At 45.3% G+C, this 21,147-nt stretch overlaps 2 protein-coding genes and 1 long non-coding RNA gene across 8 annotated transcripts; 2 read left to right on the top strand and 1 right to left on the bottom strand.

Moving 5' to 3' along the window:
• The first annotated feature begins 362 nt into the window (after positions 1-362).
• LOC131881282 (uncharacterized protein DDB_G0283357-like) lies at positions 363-3,316 on the top strand. The gene is made up of 6 exons (XM_059228107.1): positions 363-1,004; positions 1,079-1,442; positions 1,568-2,128; positions 2,245-2,582; positions 2,646-2,867; positions 2,938-3,316. Exons 1-6 carry the CDS (start codon positions 597-599, stop codon positions 3,223-3,225), a joined length of 2,181 nt encoding a protein of 726 aa, XP_059084090.1. The 5' UTR covers positions 363-596; the 3' UTR covers positions 3,226-3,316.
• A 144-nt stretch (positions 3,317-3,460) lies between these two features.
• Positions 3,461-19,442, bottom strand: LOC131881280 (protein hu-li tai shao-like). 6 transcript variants are annotated; one of them, XM_059228101.1, is made up of 10 exons: positions 19,333-19,442; positions 15,524-15,643; positions 8,984-9,749; positions 8,442-8,891; positions 8,233-8,369; positions 7,646-7,787; positions 6,582-6,692; positions 5,964-6,246; positions 5,656-5,871; positions 3,461-5,137 (listed from the first exon to the last, which is right to left on the bottom strand). In XM_059228101.1, the coding sequence occupies exons 3-10, from the start codon at positions 9,647-9,649 to the stop codon at positions 4,938-4,940; spliced, it is 2,205 nt and encodes a 734-aa protein (XP_059084084.1). In that variant the 5' UTR covers positions 9,650-9,749; positions 15,524-15,643; positions 19,333-19,442; the 3' UTR covers positions 3,461-4,937. The 6 variants fall into 6 exon arrangements, with proteins under 6 accessions (XP_059084084.1, XP_059084089.1, XP_059084087.1 ...); XM_059228106.1 differs by having other exon boundaries at positions 5,818-5,871; XM_059228104.1 differs by lacking the exon at positions 19,333-19,442 and adding an exon at positions 18,806-18,829.
• Positions 10,685-16,362, top strand: LOC131881283 (uncharacterized). Its single transcript, XR_009373353.1, has 2 exons — positions 10,685-11,005; positions 16,190-16,362. It is a non-coding gene; the product is annotated as an uncharacterized LOC131881283 (long non-coding RNA).
• Positions 19,443-21,147: the final 1,705 nt, after the last annotated feature.

Raw genomic sequence — 21,147 nt, 5'->3', positions numbered from 1 at the left:
AGAGGGATAATATCACTTTGTTTGAGTCACTAATTGCCATGACGTTAGCACGTAGGGTTAAAGTATAGATTACGGATTACTTTCATAAAAAGCGGAGCTGGTTTCGATTCTCATCTTTCCATCATGGAATTTTTTATACAGGATGTGGTCCCGGATGTTGGAGTGAGACTATCTGGTCGGGGCGAGCATGATCATCAGTACTAAGCCTGAATAGCCAAAATATTCTTTTCACTGGCCATCATAGAGGCCTCGTCCGTTCCTTTAAAAATCTTTTGAAGCTTTGGATCTTGATGCATTCTCGCTCGACCAGCACCTATCTCACACAATCGAACAGCACTCTTCTTCCATTCTTCCAACTCCTCGAACCTTCGCAGAGATCTCGGCGAACTCAAAGTCGCCGTGGCAGTAGTACTTGTTGTTGACGTTGCCGTTTTTGTTACTGTTGCTCCTGCCATAATTAGACGTTGCTTTTGGTTTGTTGGCTAAGCGTTGTCAAGTCATTTTTCAGTCACGAATTGGTAGCTTATGAGAGAAGAGCCCTCATTTGGACGTTAACCAAGTGAGAATAATCCAATTTTAGACTTGGTCGCTCAGAGATGAAGCTCTTGCTCATATCAATGGGCCTTTTGGCCGTCGCCCATGCGGGTGAAAAGTATTGGTGGATGAACAAAGGTGTGTTTGGAGGTGCCTCTGGGGGTGGTGGAGGACGTGGTGGAGGATCGTCGGGCAATGGAGGCTGCTGTGGAGGAAATGGAGGCCACAACTCCAATCAAGGCCAGGGTAATTACAACGACTACCAACCACAACAACAGCAACAACAACAACAACAAGGGAGCAACAATAATCACAATAATCAAAACTTTGGAGGATCAAGCTCAGTCCAAACCGAATGTCCGGCAGGAACCAAATGTGTGAGCGATTTCTTCTGTGACGAAAACGCCGTCATGGTGAGCTACAGGGTCAGCTTGACTCCCGCCCAAAAACGCAACCGTGGCAATCTCTTGGTAAGAAACAAAACCCAAACAAGTGCATCATAAAATTGAAGCTCTATCCACGAAATTGCGTCCTTTATGTCTAGCCTTGCATGAACCAACAAACTGGTCAATTTGATGTGTGTTGCTCAACTTCGTCTGGATCGAGTGGTGGCAACCAGGGTAATAACCCCAACTCTTTCCAAGGATCCCAACCAGGACAGTCCTTTCCAGGCCAGGGTCAAAATTTTAACAACAACAACAATAATAATAATAATAACAACAACAACAACGATTTGGCTACGAATAACATTCCTCGGAGCAATTGTCCAGTTATCCGGAGTATTCCTGATGTCAAGAGTTGCAAACGAGTTCAGTCCAATTGTTGGTCGGTCGGCCAAGCAGATGTGGATTGTCCCAACAGTGAACTCTGCTGCTTTGACGGATGCAGAAACGCTTGTTACTTTAGAGGTAAGTTTGGCCTTTTTCAGGGACCATATCACTCATATATAAAACGGCTGGGATGGGAACACTTTGGTGGGAGAAGGCAGATTTGCACCAATCTTAAAACAACCTGCCCTGTATCCTTTACCCAGGAAATGAAAACGCACCTAGGCCCGGGCAACAACAACCTTTCCAACCTGCACCTGCACCCCAACAGCCACAAAGACCACAGCCTCCACCACCACAACAACAAAGACCTCAACCTACACCTCCAGGACCCAGACCCTCTCCTCCTCCACAACAACAACAGCAATCACAATCACAAGATAATTTCCAGGATCCCCCTCCCATCCCTACCCCAGCACCTCAACAACCATACAACCCTCCACCCCCACCGCAACAGACTTTCAATCCTCCAACCCAACAACAACAGCAGCAACAGCAATCCTTTAACCCTCCCCCTCCTCAACGACAGCAACAGCAGCAACAACAGCAACGGCCATCTCCCTCCACTGGCCAATGTCCCAACATTAACGCCTTACCCTTTGAGGACTGTGAGAGCGAGAGAGACACTTGTTGGAACACGGACAGACGGGACGATTGCGCCCGGGGATTCCTTTGTTGCAACGACGGTTGCGTGAAGACTTGTTATAACACAAACACGGGAGATTTCCTGAGACATCCCCAATCAAAGCTGAGTAGCGAGAGTCAAGGTGAGGCCCCCAAATAACCCCTCACGAAAGAGCCCCAAGGCATTTAACTCTAACTCTACATGCACTTTGTTCGTTTATGTTTGAACTTGCTTCGCATGTCGTCTTTATATTTTTAGCTGGGTCCCCTCCCGCTTCGCTCCCGGCTCAACAACCGGCTCGTAGACCTTCCAACAACGCCCGTCCTTCAAATCAGAACAACTTTAGAGCCCCTGTACCCCAAAACAACAACAACAACAACTTTGGATCACAAAACAATTTCCAACCCGCACCTCCACGCCAAAATAATAATAACTTCAGTCCACCAAGACAGTCACCGTCAAACAGCTTCAACTCACAACCCAGCGCCAATAATAATAATAATAACTATAACCCCCCGCAAACGAGTCATTCTTCCAACGGGAACACCAATATCCAATTCCCTCAACCTTCGCGGAACAACTTCAACAAGCCAAGGGTATGAAAAAACTCGATGATAAGAGAATATGTATCAACCGTTATTTTTCGTCCCACATTCCAGCCTGCTCCTCAGCAATCCTTCAACTCGGCTCCTCAATCCCAGGGATCCCGAAACAACTTCCAAAGCAACGGACCCCAGCCTCAAGCCGATGAGAAGCCATTCGTGATGTGCCCATCCGCCATGTTGTGCGTTCCCAGAGAAAACTGCGACTTAAAAGGATTCATTACGACCCAGTCTTTGGCACTCACCCCTCAACTTGAAATGCTCAGAGTGGCTACTATTGTAAGTACCATTTCAGCTTGATAGAGATTGTCCATGGTTGTTGAAACTCTCAACTTACGCCTAATTTTAGACTTGTGTCAATCCCGACAACCAAAACATTGACATTTGTTGCCGCGATCCCAACTACAAGGACCCTTGGCCCGGTGGCATGATGAACGGCAATGGTGGCGGCAACAACAATAACAACAATGGTGGCGGCGGATTCGGCGGCAATCAAGGCTTCAACAATGGAAATAATAACCAGTTCCAAGGGCAACAACCCGGTTTTGGCGGCGGATCAAGCAACAGCAGCCCCAACAACTACAATAACAACAATCATGGTGGCGGAAAGCGACGCAAGGGAGGATATGGAAAGTAAATTTGACCATAGTATTTGAAACATTTATACCCCAAGACGAATGTCCAAAACGTACAACATAAGATATAAATAAACATATGAAATGAACTCAGCAGGTGTTCGATTTACATTTATTCTGGTTTTTTATCGTCATATATAGAGAATTTGCATGACTTCTCACCAAATTAAGAGAGAGAGAGACAGAGACAGAGCACGAATTCGCCGCATACTTTTTTAAAATTCTTTCTGGGATCTGGACCCTTGGGCGTGGCTCTTACAAACCTCATTTATTCTGGAGAAAATATTGAAGTAAATCAGACAAGCGCAAGCTAAAAGTGTAATCTGGACCTCCTCATAGACGAGACTGGGCGGAGACGTGCACACACGATCAACCGGGGACAGAGCGAGGGGAGCAAAGGGCATCATCGAGACCCGCCTATTCACAAGGGTTTCTCAACATCCATCAGCTTTGAAATCATTGCTTTTCTCCCAAAGCCGAACTGGAATTGTATTCCTAATGAATGCGACCGTTCTGCATTGAATGAGGAAATGCAGCCGTTTATGAATGGGTGGGTTTCGCAGAATTAGAAGGGGTGGGGAGAGGGCGGAGCGTTATCTCGAGTTCGGTGCAGAGTGAAGTGGGTGGAAAAAGAAAACCGTGATGCTTAAGGAGGATGAAAGGCTGCTCCTGCTGCTTTTAGAAGTTATATGGTTAAGTGGAGCTGCTGACTAAGTGTGTTTGTTTTTTATGGAGTAAGGTGGAAGGAAGGGCATAAAATCATCGCGTTTCCAAGACTTTTTGACCATCCATCCGCACATACTTATTCACTCACTCGCTCACTGTCGACATTTGTACGCACTTTGAAGATGATGATAGTAATAATGAGCAGCTGTCGTACCTAGATATTGTTTGAAAAGGAGGATTGAATAGAAATTGGCAGATCTCGGGTTGTTTGGGGTCCGGCTGGCTTTTTTTTGTTTGCAATGTTCCCCTGGGGAACATTGTTGGCTCGTGTAAACCCTTGTAGCGGTTGGCAGTGACTCCAAAAATCATGGGGAACACGATAAACGGGGACAGAGGACAAAAAATTAAGGCCTAAAACACAAAAATCAGTTGTGGGTGATGGAGTAATCGAAAAAGCAGTTGTTTTTGTTGTTGTAGTAGCAGTTGTTGTTGTTATGGTGATGGTGGTGCCGTAACGAGCGTCCGTCAATTGAATAATCCCGTTCTTTTTGTTTGGAGTAAGTATCAGTAATTATGAACAAACTTTTACAAACAGGGTAGTTGATGGGCGGAAAGGGGATCTCGCGACATAAATAGGATAAAAATAATCTGATAATCAATAAGAGATACACGCGACACTCGCAAATAAACCCAAAAGAAACAAAGAAGCCCGGTCAAGGGTCGACAGGTTGAAGGCAGTAGTTCATGTATCGATGAATACATATCCATTATATAATCATAAAGTTCTCAAGTGTAATAGGAGTGGTAGAAGTTGATGGTGTGGTGTGGCTTTAATCGTAAGAATAATAATAGCAATCATCATCATCATCATCGTAGGTGTTCCCTCGGCCACTACAAACCATTGATTTGTTCCTCATCTTCTTCATTTTCTTAACTTTCATTATTATCGTCCCCACCACTATTATTGGCATCGCAATAATAACAGCAACGACAGTAACAAAAACCCAAATCTCTTCACTCGTTCGCATCTGTTCGATGATTCTTCTATTTAGGCCTTGTCCTTGGACGAAGACTTCTTGTCCTTTTTCTTCTTCTTGAGGAAAGAGGGCGTTCGAAGTCCGGATCGCTTCTTCTTCTCCTTTTTGGGCGAGAACGTGGAATCGGGATCCGTGGCCCGCGAGGTGTCACCTTCGCCCTCGGAAAACGTGTGGTTCCCATCCGTCTCATCACCATTGTAGGTTCGATCACCTGAAAATGTGCAGGCTACACATGAAGAGTGGGATGAGTCAAAATGAGAGAGGATTTAGCCCCAAACCAAGAGACAACGATAAAAAGACATGGGTGCATGAATGCCAGAAGGAAGAATCGAAGTAAGGTTAGATTCAATTGAAACATACAGACAGAGCGATCACAGGGGAAAGTAAGGAAAGATGAGTCAGTGCCGAAGGCACTCAAATGAACCAATATCAAATCAAACATAATAACATGAACTGAAGAACGAACTGAATAACTAGAATTCTCCCGAATATCGAGACTCGAAGTGTAGAAAAACTGAAACGAAACAAAAAATATGGACGACCCAAAACATTTCAGGCGCGTTCCAGGTTTCGTGTGTTAGATTAGGTGCCCAAGGTTCAAATTGTTCTGGCAGATAATCCAACTCGCCAAACCCAGAGAAAACCTTTGATTGCGATTGCAATTGCGTATTCGCGACTTGTTTACGATTCATGTTGCTTGATTGAATGATATTAGAGTGTTAGTACTACCGTCATGCTCAGTATCAGAAGTGGGTGAGAGAACAGGAGAGAAGGCGCCCGAGGTGGTGGCAGTATTCGCGGTCGTCTCGCCCCGCCGAACCGTGCTCGACACGACATAAGACTCCGAAGCACCCTCCGCCACCACCTCGCCCATGGGACTGGTCAATTCACCTGTGGTGGTGTTGTCGCCCATCGTGGAATCCCCGGGACCAGGTGAAAATGGGTCTGAAATGGACAGAGAGCAAAGTCAGTCATTTTTCAAAGGGCAAAAGTGATTCCATACTAGTAACTTGTTGTGGTACACGAAGGCGCCTTACCTTCGTTTCGACTCTTGGCATCGATGATGCGCTGGTACTCTTGCAACTCCTCGGAGGAGACGTTGTCGAAGGGATTCTTGGCGTAGGCCGAGCCATAGACCGTGGCATGATGCTGGTAATCCCTCTGAATGATTCCCTTGGAGGCGGCCCCCACCTTGTAGTCCATGTCGCCGTATGCGTATTGGCGATTCACACTGTCTACCCGGTCTTCCCACGTGGCTCCATCCAGGACCTTGGACTCGGGACCGGCAGTGATTCCACCCGCACGGCGACCCTCTTTCATCTAGTCACACACAAGCCAATGAATGTCAGGCCAGGCCAATTTTTACGAATGTAGCTTGGTGCCAACTCAAAGGACCATATACTGTTTCTTTCAAGTTTACGAATCCTGCATCACTCGCCAATTTTACTCATTTCTCATAACAGCGGTCGATCCAACAAAAGAACCCCTTTATTTTCGTCTATGATCTTGAAGTGGTCTTTAGATAGTAATTCAATGTACTGTACGTGAAAATGAAATGTTTGAATGGAGGACGACTACAAGGCCACAATTGAATGACTGCTCGTGGCCTAAGCATCAATTGCTATTCCCGTAGCACGTATGTGGCGAATACTTACAGCTTTCTGGATTTTCTTGAATTCCTTCTTGGTGGTCCCCAATGGGACAAACTGATTGGGATCATCCACCCTGATGGGCGTGGTTCTCGAGGGCGAGTCATCAGCCACCCACTGGAACAAAAGCAAGACAGAAGCACCAAGTTAGAAAAGAGCTTGTCAAATCTTGCGGCGTTGTTGTTTTTGAAGGCGTTTTTCTTTTGCTTGCTTGCTCTCGAAAAATTTTGCGGCTAACATGTAAAAAAGGAAGAAGACACCTTCAAGCCTTGGAAATGCATTGCAATTACTAATTTGGGACTGTCTTGCTTTTGCTACAATAGTAGTGGTGGTAGTAGTAGTAGTAGTAGTAGTCGTAGTAATAGTAATAGTTGTAGAGATCATAGGTATACGAGAACATGGAATTCACTTTAGCAATAGCAGCAAAAATTGAAGAACACCTCAAAAACCACGCGCGCAGAAACTAGGACATACATGTACAAGTTGGTATACTTAGAAAAGTATTTTATTGGAAATTCCATCGGATGAAAGTATCGAGTTAATAATCATCGGAATAATCATAGTCAAGTAATATTGAGATTGAAAGAGCGAAATATCTCGAAACGAAACGACGAGAACATGAATGCTGTTGTAGTAGTTCAGAGCAAAGAAAAAATATAATATATATGTAAGGGATGTGCGGGATGATCAGAATAGTCGTCAAAGTTGCCGCTTTCTTTGCTGTTCATATTTATGGTACAAGTAATCTTGTGGATGGATTTCTACGGTAATTCAACTCTATGGCTTGATCGAAAAGAAGCCTAAATGGTAGTAAAATCTCAAGCGAACTGAGCAAAAACTTGGAATCGAAGCGGGGGGTAATCAAAAAAAAATAACTCTCAATAATGAAATCAAACTCGTTGAAGCTCCACATTTCATTTCGGAACCAAGGTCCAACTCTAACGTTGTTGCTGTTTTTTCATCATCCTGTTTCTTTGTTGTAAATTCATTGAAAATTCAAACGCTCTTTACTTGTTGGTCATATGAAACGAGCATTAACGACGAGAGCTCTGTACCGTGACGACCTCTACCTTTGTGATTTTCTTGGGATCCGGAGTTCCGGTCTCGAGGACCTCCACTTTCTGATAGACATTGGGCGAATTCATCCACTTTGTCCGACCGGCTCCTTTCGTCGCTTGCTTTGTGTAATTTGCCAACAATGCTCTCAAAGGTCTAAAAGAGAACAAAAACAAGAGCCATGGAAATTGTTCCTATGTATGGAGTTGACAGAGGGATGGGATCACTATATCAAACAGGGTTTACTCCAAATAGTGTGCGCACCCACTTCATACAAGTACCTCGTATCGGAAAATACAGGGGTGGCCCATATCATAAGTAACTACCGTGCCAAATCTACATATTGTTGACGTATCAGAAAAGGGAAATGTAAGGTCTAGAAAGTAGGTATCGGTTGGCCTATCTGACCATTACATCTTCGAATAGAAATACTCGAGAGCAAACTCACTTTCCTCTCGTCAAAGCAGTTGCACGGCGAAAAGCCCGCAAGACGACATGATTCCTGTGAGATTGATGAACAACCAACTTCTTAGGACGTGTCCTGGCATCATGATGAACATGACCCTGGATATTGACAAGAACCGAGAGTGCTTGGACTTACCCATCTTTATACAGGTTCTCCTCTTCCAACAGATAGCCCAGAGAAGACACTGAAGGCGGAAGTTCCACATCGCTCTTTGGCTTGGCAGGTTCTTCCTTCACCAAAGGCTGTTTGAATGTGAAACCAGTGCGGTATCCCTGGAGCAAGAACAAAACGGCCATCAAACAAATGAGTATGGCAAAAATGTTGGGGTCCAGTTGAGCACTCACAGAGTTATCGAGGTTCCGCATGAGCGCCTCAAATTCCAATTCACCCACTCCCCAGGTGCGTTTCTTTTTGTCGCCACTCCCATCGGGTCCACCCTCAGATGTGCTGTTGACCCCGCCCCCGCCCATTTGACCTCGCTCGAACACCTTTCGCCTCACGTCGTCCTCAATGAGCACGAGATTGTCCAAGCCCATAGGCATCATCTTCAACTGAGTCTCGCAGGCCAGCACCAAGTGGTGGGCATACAAGAAGGCCTCCTCCAAGGTCTCTCCGCAACAGATGGCCCCGTGGTTGCGCAGGAGCATGACCTTGTTATGAACGCCGAGATCTTTGGCCAAAATGTCTCGTTCCGACTCCTCCACCACCAGACCAAGGTAATTATGATAAGACACGTCCCCTATCAGACATGCCTCCTGACAGAGTGGGAGAAGACCGCACTTGGTCGCCGAAACCTACAAAAGGACGAAACAAAACTCTCATTCGGCTGCCAAGGAACGGACTCTGCAGCATTATTACAACAGCTACATGCATGAAGAACACTTACGGCGACAATAGCGGGCACATGAACATGGATGATACATTTGAGGTCGGGCCGAGCGGAGTGAATGGCCGAGTGGAGCATGAAACCCGCCACATTCACGCCAAAGTTTGTGGTCCCACCCTCGACGAGATGTCCCTTCATGTCGATCTTGACCAAACTGGAGGCCGTGATTTCAGAAAACAGCATGCCGAACGGATTGATGAGAAAATGCTCTGTGTCTTGACTAACGCGTAGGGTGATGTGGTTGTAGATGCCTTGGGTCCAGCCGAACAGGTCGACCAGTCGGTAGGCGGCTGCCAATTTACATCGCAACGCCCGTTCGTGCTTCGTGTAGCCCATACTATCGAGGCCACGGATATCGTTGATGGGGAACACGGTACTCGTCCCAGGGCGTGTTCCTCCGCTCGAGCCGACCTTGACGTGCATCATGTCGGAGAGCATGTTGGTGATGCCTTCGGCCCCGGACTCGCGCAACGAATCCGTCACGACGCGTTCCAGCTCTTCGCGGAACAACTTGGATCCCATGATGGCCTCTACGCGTTTCCGCCGTTCCATCTCCCGCACATCCTGCTCGATGTTGACGGGTCTGAGCTTGGAGGCGTCCTCCTCGTCACTTTCGGCGTCGGTGGCCGCGCCATTCCCATTGGTGAAGGGTTTGTCTTCGGCCATTTTGAAACGAAGGTTGGTTGGTTGGCTGGCTGGTTGATTTATTTGTTTAAATATAGTGAATGTGGTGACACGGCAGTGGATGTATGTCAGTGATATTTATCTGCAAGACAACGAAGAAAACACCCTTTAATCCGATGCATTCAAGACTCCCGGTTCGTTTCGCTCTACCATTGGGTAAACTGGGAGTGTCCTCCAAGAGCCAGAGAAAAACGAACATACATATTTGGAGGCTCTAAGTAGGGAGGTGTTTAACGACTTCATGATTATTCAGCAAGTCCTTTCGTGGCTCCAACCCGGCCCTTTTCAATCCAAGCACGACACACGTATTCATACTACCTACGATTACGCACCGTACTCCCAGGTTCAAACAGCATTCTTTCTTGTCAGCGGCGTGATTTTCTTAGAGGGGTGAAGGGGGTCGGTCTTACAAGTTACAACGAACGGCTTAAAATGAATGTCCAAGGGACAAAAAAGAAGTTGTCAATAAAAATATTTCCAGTTTTACAAGCACCAGAAACAGCCCCCAGCAATTCGAAAACATCCTCAGCAACAAATGGCTCCGGCGTGCCACGCTGTCACATCATTGTGTTATTCCAACGGGGATTGCAACATGTGTGTTTGAAGTTGGTCAATGGAATGCACTCGTTCGTTTTGGCCCACGGCCAAAGCTACTATGTACTAGCAAACTACTACTTTTACACAAACCCACGGAATGGGTCGAGTTCCTGAAGCATTTCTGCATTTTTCGCCAAGGTGAAGAGGTGAACTCTATGTAGAAGAGATTCAATAACTAAACACCAGCCACGCGAAGGAAGAAGCCAGAAGTATGGGGGATTGAGGGTGAATGGAAGGGATAGATAGATAGGTAAATGGATGGATAGAGGAACTCGTTCAGGGTAAACACTCGCTCTTCCCGGTAAAGAGCTCGAGCAGGCGCATAATTACCCACATGTTTTGCACTGACTGCGTTCGCCATCCCATTCAGCTTCCTCTTCTTCCTCTTTTCAATAGACTGACTGACTGCACATGCTTCTTTGCCCTCTTTCATTTTCAGTCACAGAGAGATTCAAAATAGTGCCGAGAGTTAACATGGCGATTTGAGTGCATTTCTTGGTCAAACGTTTCACGACTTGGAAACACGAAAGATATGCGGTTATTCGGGTCGGTCGGTCTGATAACACTCATTAGCGAATCAAAGCCAGAAAAAAGATCTAAAAACTAACGATTTCATGCCAAGGTTGGGTTCTGGGCCCACTCAATCTTGCAATATGTCAACATCATCATCAGATCGTCTCTTTCTGGGCTCGTAATCGGACAACCCCCATTAAGAGGAAACCCCATCATTTGTCTTGCCAAGTAGGCCAATTCAATATTTCCCAGAATGAAACGAAAGAGTTGCCAAAATTTGAGTAACAGTATCACCTACATACAATATTGGGTTTCATTGGGCGCGCAAAAAACGCTCAAAAAACGGGCTGTTCATCATCATGGCAAGCGAGAGAATGAATCACCAACCGGTCTGAATGCCGGGAATATTATTCACACCACTTGGGAATCTGTCGCTCCCCTTTCCATTGAATATGCCGTGGCAAAAGCAGGGAGAACAAGCAAGAGGACGTTCATCAACTTCGAGTTGTACACATCATCAGTATACAGAGTTCACAATGTCTAAGCACACATTGTCGTAGATTTTTTTTGTGCATAAATCACGCAACATGAGCAGTCAGCGAAGTGAAAGAGACGACCAACAATTTCAAAGAGGAATAAATAGAACATGACAAACAATCATTGCACACAGATAATAATTGCAGCCAAAATTTGGAAACCACGAGCCTGGCCAGATAGTAGCTAGTTGCAGTTCAAGCGGAACAATTTTTGCACATTTTACGGACACTTTCATTTTTAAGGGTCTTGCAAAACTAGTCAGATCGATCACTCCTGAAACATTTGCAGATCACATTATCGTGCTAATATGAAGCATTACGCCCTTGGTCAGCTTGACTTGATATCCCCTCAGAAATCTCGCTTTCCCTCGTTCTCTGCCTCTGTATCTGGACAGCAAACAATCGGAAGAATGCAGAGGGCAACAACGCTTTTGCGGCGTCTGTCCAATGACAAAGAGGGGGAGAATGGAGGTCTGCTTGATCCAAGCTTGACCATTTATCTTCTGCGGAAGGACGCTTGTCAGAAAAGAAATGGACCTTAAGGAGCGGGATCTTCTTGTCCAAACTGGGATTTGTTGCTCATCACATCACAGTTGAGGCAACAAGCGGGCAATTGGGCTTCATTTTTCCCTCAGGAATGATCACTTCAAGCTAACATTCAAAGTCGAAAGAGAAGAACTCTATTCTTCATAAACAATTCTCGCCATATTTGCCATAAACAAAGAGCTCGTTCATCATAATTATGAAGTGAACACCAACAGAGCGAATGGTGTTCGAGTGTGCGTGTGTTTGCCGGTTTCCTTTCCTCCAGCCAACTTACTACTCATTCTGTCTCTCTCGGGAGTCTTTCGGTCTCAGTCGCATTTCCCGCAGCACATAAACACGCTCACTCTCGCAAACGCTCAAGTCCTCCCTATGAGGTAGAAGTTCATCTTTGAAAATTCAGTACACTCACACACGCTTTAATCCTTTTACATACAGATGATTGCCACGAGGAGGACACGCAGCTGTCCACGTTGATATTGGCAAAACTTGAACAAGCTACATAACCATATTGATGACCGTGTGGTGCATGTGTCACCATTGTCACGCCATATCCCAATATGGGTCACTTTGGGATTGGATGGCACAACTTCAGACACAATAGGGCTTATCTAGGTGGGATTTGAACGCACCAACCCACTCGTCACCTTTTTGGAGGGACAAAGAGGCTGCGTTAGATTCTTTGAGGGTGGAAAATTCTGTACAGTTTTTTCAAACTGTCCAAGCTAGTTCCAAACCCCAGCAGAAATCGCAAGTTGTTTTCTCTACAAAGCCCTTTTCGAAGTAGATGTCGTTTGACTTTCTTTCAGAATGTCAGAAAATGAGGACATATTTAACCTCGCGTCCATCTTAATTGGACAACCATTTATCGGCCATTCCAGTTGTAGCATATGCTCCTTATGGGATCAAACCCACGATGAAGTCCGAGTATCAAACGCCGCAAACAGACGGCTTTTTCTACTCAGAACCGACACAACACTCAAACAACACTCACTTTTTGACCGTCAGTCAATAAAATGAACAACTTTCAAGTGGAAAAAACTTTTTTAGAATTGGGAATTATCGTTTCAAGTATACATGGCAATGGCTAACCGTAAGCAAGTGAAGCATTTTTTCCAATACTCGACGTCACTTCTATTTTCGGATACGAGGCAAAAAAGAGGCAAAAATCAAGAGACTTGACATTCATCACTTTTCATGAAGAAGCAAGGACAGAGAGAGCTCTTCCTGACAGATCAAAGATTCAGAGGACGGCACTGAAACTTCGTAAATACCATCATTTATCTCTGCAATGCGGCACATACATTGTCGGCTTTGCTTAGACAACAAAAGACATGACCATCGATGAAATTCAACCAATGAATGACGAATACTTAGGCAACTATGCTGATAACTTTCTTTTTCCGTCCACGTGCAAACCTGAATGAGGCAATTTGGAAAGTCGATTTGCCTCAAGGAAACCGAGGCCAAATTGTCTTACTACATGACGATTGCCAAGGGCAGGTTATCCGACGATGTGGCATGTCAAATCGATATTAAGGATCAACGAGGATCATCATGGAAATTCTCCCCTTGTACTGTTGAGTGTACCACCGACTGAGAGGAACAATGTCCTCCGAATCTTAGGAGACCTTTGTTGTTTGTTGGAAGAGCGATTCAATGAGGCTCACCTCCCCTTGTCATTGTTCCCAAGGCAAAGAAAGTGCAAGGAAATCACTCGTCTAATGTTGGCAAGTTTCAAATGTCTCGTTAGAACTACTCAAGGCTAGGATTGATCCAAGAGATTCGCAGCAACAAAGCGTTGGCTGCCTTCGAATTTTGAATGTCACCTAAGGACATTGGGATCTATGAACATGACCTAGATCCACGTGAGGGCTTCAAGTACAAGGAACAATCCATTTATGGGTGTGCCTAATTAGAGCGACGATCGATGAAAAGATGGAGAGAGATGGTTGGTTTACTCACAATTCGTTATGGATCCCAACAAAGGCACACGATAGGGAGAAGAGTCAGGGGCGTTGGGGGAATCAAGGATAGTTGTGCCTCCCTCTCCACATTGGAGAAAAAGTAGAACAACACGCCACAAACCGAAATCCAAGACGCTCGGAATTGTTTGCTCATTGGCCCAAGAAATGGCGACAACAATCCGTCTTGAAAGCATCCGCCATTCACCGAACACACTCCTTACTCCTCAACAAACACATCTTTGGTTAAGCTTTAAAACAAGCAGGCACTTTTTGCTCTTCTTGCCAAACCGGAGACTCTTGTTCCAACGGGTCAAGGTCCTTGTCTTCTGCTTTTGTCGCTCTTCTACTAGTTTTGCCTCTCGTTCCCCGCCCTAAAGAGCACCGAAAAAATGCCAACTGATCCCAGAGCAATAGCTGCTCGGCTCAAGTCTGACTGACAAGTCACGAAGGAGACTGGCTCTATTCGCCAAAGCCCACGGACAGAGAGAGAAAGAGAGTGAATGGCCTCAGAGCTGCTGTTCGCTCTCCTCAGTCTCTCCTGTTTTCCCCTCCTACTCCTTCTTCTTCTTCTCTCCTCACTTGCTGAGAAAGACGGAGGATCCACGCCTTTTCGAGGGAAAGACCGCGCCCAAGCCAACACCTCAGGCCTTTAGTTGGCAATGAGATGCAACGCTTTTGCAAAACAATCTCATATTGGGATCATTGCAGAGCAGTGGAACTGTCCAGTCGAAAAATGAGCAATGCTTCCAACATACTACAAACCACAACGAGACTTGAGTTTGCTTACAATACAGCCAAGTCCAAGCTGGAAACATTTTTTCTAGACCTTTGAACATTGGAAACGCCCAGAGGGCTAAGGAGAAAGCACCAAGGTCTTCATCGCACAGCTGCTCCCGCTTTTGAGGCTTGAAAAGAGTTTCTCCAGCAAGGGAAAAGGAAGTAAGCGTGCAGGAGCGCGAGGGTGCGAGCGTACCCAAGTCATAAAATGAGGAGCGGCCTCACTCGGCCTCGGGTAGCACAAGAGACTGAGAGACCCATCCATGGTGGTGCGTTCATGGCACGGCTTTTCGGCGTTCCTCCTCATCCTTATTTTCCCACTGCCAGCTCTTTATATCAGTTTGTACTTCCAAGCCAAGAAGAAGCCTTCTTTGGAAGGATTGCCAAAAGGAGAGGAGGAACGGGCCGACGGACGGATAAACCGTTGAAGACGGGAACGAAGATTTGCATGACGAGTGGCTCGGATCTGACTCTGAGCAGACAGCGACCTCGATATTCCGCAAGTGAGTCGATCCGTTTTACAGTCGATCGTAAAATATATAAGAGTCCAGCTGATATCTATGACCAATTCTTGGCAAAAATAGCCAAGGAGCGAGCGAGACGGTCGGTATCGATAAGCTTCCAAACAGGGACAAGATCCTTCCTTTGTTCTGGGGTGTAGCAAATAAGTAGAAGGATCATAAAGAGAGTCGGGAATTGGAACTGGAGAGGTAGGGCACGAGGAAGTTCACCATTTATTGACTGGCGTGGATCAATTGCCGGCAGCTTTCCCCACTAGCACACCAGGTTTAATCCCTGAATGAGCTAATGACTTGTAGGGCGCGGTCTTTTCTCTTTCCCCTTTTTAAATGCATGATCAAACAGGCAACACATGGTTTCAAACGGTTCGAACGAGCTAAACATACGACTGAAAGTGGGCTTACCTTATGTGACTAAATGAACTGAAATGGGAATCCCCAAGTTGGGGGTAGTTGCCTCGAATTAAAAAAAAACCACGAGAGCTGCTGTTGAGAGTTGCCTTCGTTCCACACGCTTAACAAGGCCTGGAACAAACGAAAAGAGATCGCATTTAGTCAACATTTCAATCAAGCCGAAGAGGTTGTTTTCGGCGTTATCTCTCCAAAAGAAAGACTTAATCCTTGAAATCACAAGACTGATGAACGCCCTCCATTCATTTCTTGTTCAACGATTCTTGTTGCTGCCATTGCTTAGAATGAAAAAGCGTCGGAAATTCAAATTCGGAGCAAAGAAAACCCTCTCGGGAAGCCTTAGAAATCATCTCTCTATTAATATCAGTCGGTATTCAACATCACATTTAAATTGCTCCCCCCCTACACACACACACACAACAAGGGCGAAGGGGAATCACATGAATATTGAAAATGCTCTTTACACCCCAAAGTTGACAGATCAAGTGAGACAAGAGCAAACATATTGCACGGCAGCGATAAGACAAGTTCGTTTGTGTGGCCTTGAAATTCATGCAAAACACAGCCAAAAAGCGGAATGACTCGTTCGGAACGGTACGATCTCTTCTCTTTGCCAATGAAACTGAATATATTTATTTGGTCAATTTGAATTCATTTCAGCATTTCGCAGACGACCCGTGATTTGGACGCCCAAACTGGATGAATCACATTGGCAAGCAGAGCAGCTGCTAAATTACAGCACACACAATATGAGGCTTGGTCGTATCAAGTTTGAGTCGGATGTTTCCACAAACTGGTCTCGGAGAATCAAGATGATTTCCAGACAATGTTTTGACTTCAGCAAAACGAGTCCTCAGAACAAGCGCCTTCAACCCCGTTTCTATCGCTCTTCTTCATGCTCGTAGAAATACCCATTACCATAATATCTGATCCATATTGGCACTAATTCCCTTGGATTGTGGCTGACAGTGAAGGGATGGAAGAAACATTATCCTTCTTTACGAAGACAAATTGAACATTCTTCAATGGATTGAGGTCAAATTATTTGAGATAGTTTCTGTAGAGAACAACTCATTCAACGAGAATCTGCAAGCTCCAAATTCAAAGATCGCTGATGTTTCTTTTCAATTCGTTGAACTCGGTTCTGGCCAAAAAAATATGAGACGCCTCAGTGAACAGAAGAGTGGAAAAAAATCTCTCATGGAAAGAAATACGACCACTAGCTTGCTTGGTTGGTTGGTTGGTTGGCTGGTTACACTGCTGTTATTGTTGCGCGGCTTAGTCTACCGTCTATCGGCGTCTGATTCGGAAAGTGGCTCAAATCGCCAGGGGAAGTTACCGACCAAGATGACTTCCTTTGGCAAAAACACTCGATACACACACGACGAGCAAGTTGTAATTTGTCCATGCTGAAACCCACGAAGTTGGATAGGCACGACTCTTTTCCTCTCCTTTTTCGTGTCACATAAAACTAGCTCTGCATAAGAAAAGCTGTCAAGATTTCTCCTCCATTGATCAACAATGTAAGATGGATGATGTGCCCACTACTGAGATGGTAATGATGATGGCGGTTGTGGTAGAAACCAATAAACAACATCACCTCGTATGTGGTTCTCTTACCCCCTTGAGCACAATCATTGCGCGAAAAAGAAACCAAACAACTCTGCCTTAGTAGTTCTGAAGCGAAATGCTCTTTGTCTACCTGAAGGCGGAAAACCCTCTGCCATGCAGCAAACCATGGACCATTCCCATGCTTGCCCGGCTTCCTCGCCTCAGTCTTCTCCCTTTGATATTCGGAGTACTTCTGCGTGGTTGTGAATAGTGCGTAAGAGTGTGTGTATGTGTGTGTTGTACACTCTGTAGTACACCTATGACTCATCGTCGGGCATCATGCAAAGCCACCATTGCCCCCACTGATGCCACATCATGGATGGTGGGTTGGTTGGATAGATGGATGGATAGATGGATGGATGGGGGAAGTGAAAGAAGGAGACACACACTCCCTCCAAAGCATGCTACCGTACCACTATTCACCACCTTTTCTCTGGACCGATCCCATATGAACCAACCCCGATGGCTTGATCGTCAGTCAGAATCAGACGCGTGTGTTCAACGGGAAGGTGCTCACGCGCAAGTGTACCTTACCCACTACAGACTCCGATCCATTTGTTTCAAATGAGACTGCTGTTTCTGGGCAGATTTCTAGAGCAAGACGCTGACTGGTGCACAAATCAGGATTGAAAGTCATGGCCTAGGTTCGATTGAAAGAAAACCTGACCCCGAGTACATGAGTCTCGTCCGTCTTTTTGTCACGCAGGAAAATAATGGAACATAGGTGGCCTACTTTTTCACCATGGTTCACCCAAAATTCGACGTGGAACTGCAATGGACATTGCTCAACTCCTTCAAACTTTGCTCAACGTGAATGAGTCAAGTGGTAGATTTCCCTCGAACGAAGGACACTGGAAATCTTCTGAAGATTATGCAATCAACTGGGATGGGAAAAACTAGTTTCCTCTATAGCACAATTCGAACTGGATGGACTTTTTCTTCAGTCATTCACTTGGCGACAAAGAGTTGCGGTTTTGATTTGCCAGACCATTACAAGCATGGAAATTGCACATGAACAGAGGCCTCAAACTGATGATGATCTGCTTCTCACCCCGTACTGCCCTGTCAATCTTGGATATCACATCGACCACACACAAATACTTGCACACACACACACACACATCTTTTTCTCCCACACAGTGCAGACCTCCGGCCAAAAGAGGTTCGTGGGAGGGCGACACTATTTTTGCATTAATTACCAAGAAATCGCACTTAGAACATGACCAAGGGTAGGTGAACGGCCTACATGGCAGGTGCAAAAGGGGAGCTTTCCCAAGCAATTTCGGTTCCTGCCTTCATCCATGAAGCACTCCACTGAGACTGGGACCGAGCTTAAGGACTTTTCCACTCGGTTCCACAAGTCGCGAGCACCACATTCAAAGCGAACTACGACTAGTTCATCATCAATGAGTTACTCCATCAAGCACACAACAAACGAGCTGGAGCTTCACACTCGTCGTCTACTTCTTCTTCCTATCCTGCTCTTCCTGAACAAACTGGGGCCATCCATGGCATATGTGATTCCAGGGAAGCGAGCGCTCCGCTCAGCGGCTTAATCATCATACATACACGTGTGATTTCCTTTTGGGTCAAGAACAAAATCAAATCCAACTCCCGACCCAAACAAACCATGCCTGCCATTCGAATCGAATCCCATGTCCCCACCTCACTCCCTTCGGCCTCCATTTAGGTCCATGATACTCCATCCATCTGTATATGTCTAATATGTGAGTGTGCACTACTGTCTACAAGACTACAACAACTGGCATGATGATCTTCTACTTCTACTTGGACTGGGCTCGGCCTGAACGGCCTGGCATGCAGGCGGCTGGGCTGGCCAGCACCACCAAAACTGGATGTTGGATATATGAAGAGAAATTACAGTCTCGCCAGGGATAAAATTCAGGGCGTGACATGCAACCCCTAAACGTCCTTGGCGCCCAGTCTGGATCTTTCCTCCTCCTCCTCGGAATGACACACGCCCCCCCGATTCAAGCTTTGGCCAAAGAGTAGGAGGCGCTTGATTTCGGCCGAAAGACACACCCCAAGCGCTCCCAAAGACACACAGAGCAGCGGGGCTTTCACGTACGGTCGACAAAAACAGGGACCGGACGGGCATCCGGGCGGACTGAACCCTAGGGGCGTTGATTCGGCTACCATAATGCATAATTTGTAAAGAGGTTCCGTCTTACCTGACGATTTGGCCTTTTTCGGCCTTTTTCACCGCTGCCGCAAAGACTCAAGTCCACACACTCACACAAACTTCATCCACAAATCCATCCAGGCTCGGCTCTGAGTGTTGATGGATTTGTCCACCAGAGGCGCTGCCTGATCTGAACGGCCCCTCCTGGGAGCTGACAACCGACGGCGCCCATTTATCGAGAGCGCGTTGACGACGAAAGAGGTGCTTAAAGCGGCTGAATAGGCGATCCAGGCTTTCCAGGGACTGCCACTCATTGGGGAAGGCGTTGGCTTGAGAAAAATGGCCGCGGCCGATGTGAGTGCTGATGGCCGTCTAGGCCAACTCAGCCTAGGCCCATCCAGACCAGTTCTAGCAGTTCTAGCCTTGAATTAGAGGTTGCGTGATCTTGTTATCACTCAACTTTAGTCAAATCCTTGAAAGAGGGCGCTCATGTTGATCGCGAGAGGCTTGTACAAGCGAATTGACACAGTATAATCCAGTTTGGACAAGATTTGAGAGCCTTTCGCACTTGAAAATGTATATAAATCTATATTTCGGCTCAGAGTCGTGTCGTAGGAAGCCATCATACCCGACCGATCGCAATCGACATCATGTTTAATAACCATTTAATTTTACACCACCAGAGTTATGATCCACCGCCATCATTTCAAACTGCCGAAAAAACTTGTGACTCCCACACGCCATAAAAAAGGTGAATTTCATGTCCCGCAAAAATTGCAGAGGTTTGACGGTCCCTATGTGCGAATAGCTGAACCAAGACCCGTATTTAAACAGTTAAAAAGCTCGGTCGTGAAAACGGTATTTGACAGCTTCATGAATGGTTGAGATTAGAGCTTTGCATCGGATCCGACAGAGCCTCTGAATCCCATCCGAAGATATTTCTTGTGATCCGAATCATATTCCGAATCCGATGTATATTTGCTTAATCCGACTCTGATCCGAATTTATTTTCTTAATTCAATCCGTATCCAATTTTTTTATACCCAATTGACTTAAAAACATAAGTCACAAATCAATTTGCCGCATAGACGTTTTGAAATGCCAAGATTGAGAAGAAATCAAATAATGTCGAACTTTAAAAAAAAATAAGTATTCTAGCAATTTACTGAAAATGTCATAAAAAAGTAAAATTCATTTTTGCACAATGTTTCCTTTATTTCCAAGAGGATTCCTATATATACTTCATGCTTTCAGATTCCGCTTATCTTACAACTGCAGTAGTTCCATTATTTTCTAAAAAGGTTGTTCATCTTTGACTTGATTCTTTCAATGACTTTCTTTTTGTTTCAGCTTATCCTTCTAGTTAAATTTATCTTAAAATATTTCTAGTAAATTGACCATTGAATTTGCATAAACGAAACCAGGTTTTTTTTTGAAAACTGAGTGATGCAGCCAAATGAAAGAATTGACAATAAGTCGTAGAATAAAAAAGAATATATTTTGATTGCTCTAATTTTTAATATTATTCTGCTATCAAAATGGTCTACAAATGTTAATTGAAGCGTTTGATATTTTGAGGAATTTGTCTGATATTTTTCCTAAAAATGACTGTATAGCCCCAAATGCATTAAATCCTTCTTTCAAATTTTGTGGCTCTTTATCTGTGCCGAATTACTACAAAATTATAAGATTATTCTTAAGATGGAAGATTAATTCATTGTTTGTAACTGTAATGTTCTTTGATTCCCCCTGAGACTTCTGAAAGAAACAATTTTCAAAACAAACCTACATACATTTAGTTAATACTGAAGTTTTGAATTGGGTTCGCATCCAAACCCAATCCAACTTTTCCATTTCGAAATCC

This window comes from Tigriopus californicus, chromosome 5 (genome assembly GCF_007210705.1).
Source record: "Tigriopus californicus strain San Diego chromosome 5, Tcal_SD_v2.1, whole genome shotgun sequence".
In the NCBI taxonomy this organism is placed as follows: domain Eukaryota; kingdom Metazoa; phylum Arthropoda; class Copepoda; order Harpacticoida; family Harpacticidae; genus Tigriopus; species Tigriopus californicus.
The sequence above is the reverse complement of the archived record's forward strand: the minus strand, read 5'-3'. Positions and strand labels throughout refer to the sequence as shown.

Bases quoted from the DNA above. Each gene is read 5' to 3' on its own strand.
- LOC131881282 (XM_059228107.1), top strand. From the start codon at position 597: ATGAAGCTCTTGCTCATATCAATGGGCCTTTTGGCCGTCGCCCATGCG. The intron at 2,129-2,244 runs GTGAGGCCCCCA...TTATATTTTTAG, and splicing joins GCTGAGTAGCGAGAGTCAAG to CTGGGTCCCCTCCCGCTTCG. The intron at 2,583-2,645 runs GTATGAAAAAAC...CCCACATTCCAG, and splicing joins ACAACTTCAACAAGCCAAGG to CCTGCTCCTCAGCAATCCTT.
- LOC131881280 (XM_059228101.1), bottom strand. From the start codon at position 9,649: ATGGCCGAAGACAAACCCTTCACCAATGGGAATGGCGCGGCCACCGAC. The intron at 6,693-7,645 runs GTAGAGGTCGTC...CTTTTGTTCCAG, and splicing joins ATCCCAAGAAAATCACAAAG to TGGGTGGCTGATGACTCGCC. The intron at 6,247-6,581 runs GTAAGTATTCGC...GTGTGTGACTAG, and splicing joins TCAAGAAAATCCAGAAAGCT to ATGAAAGAGGGTCGCCGTGC.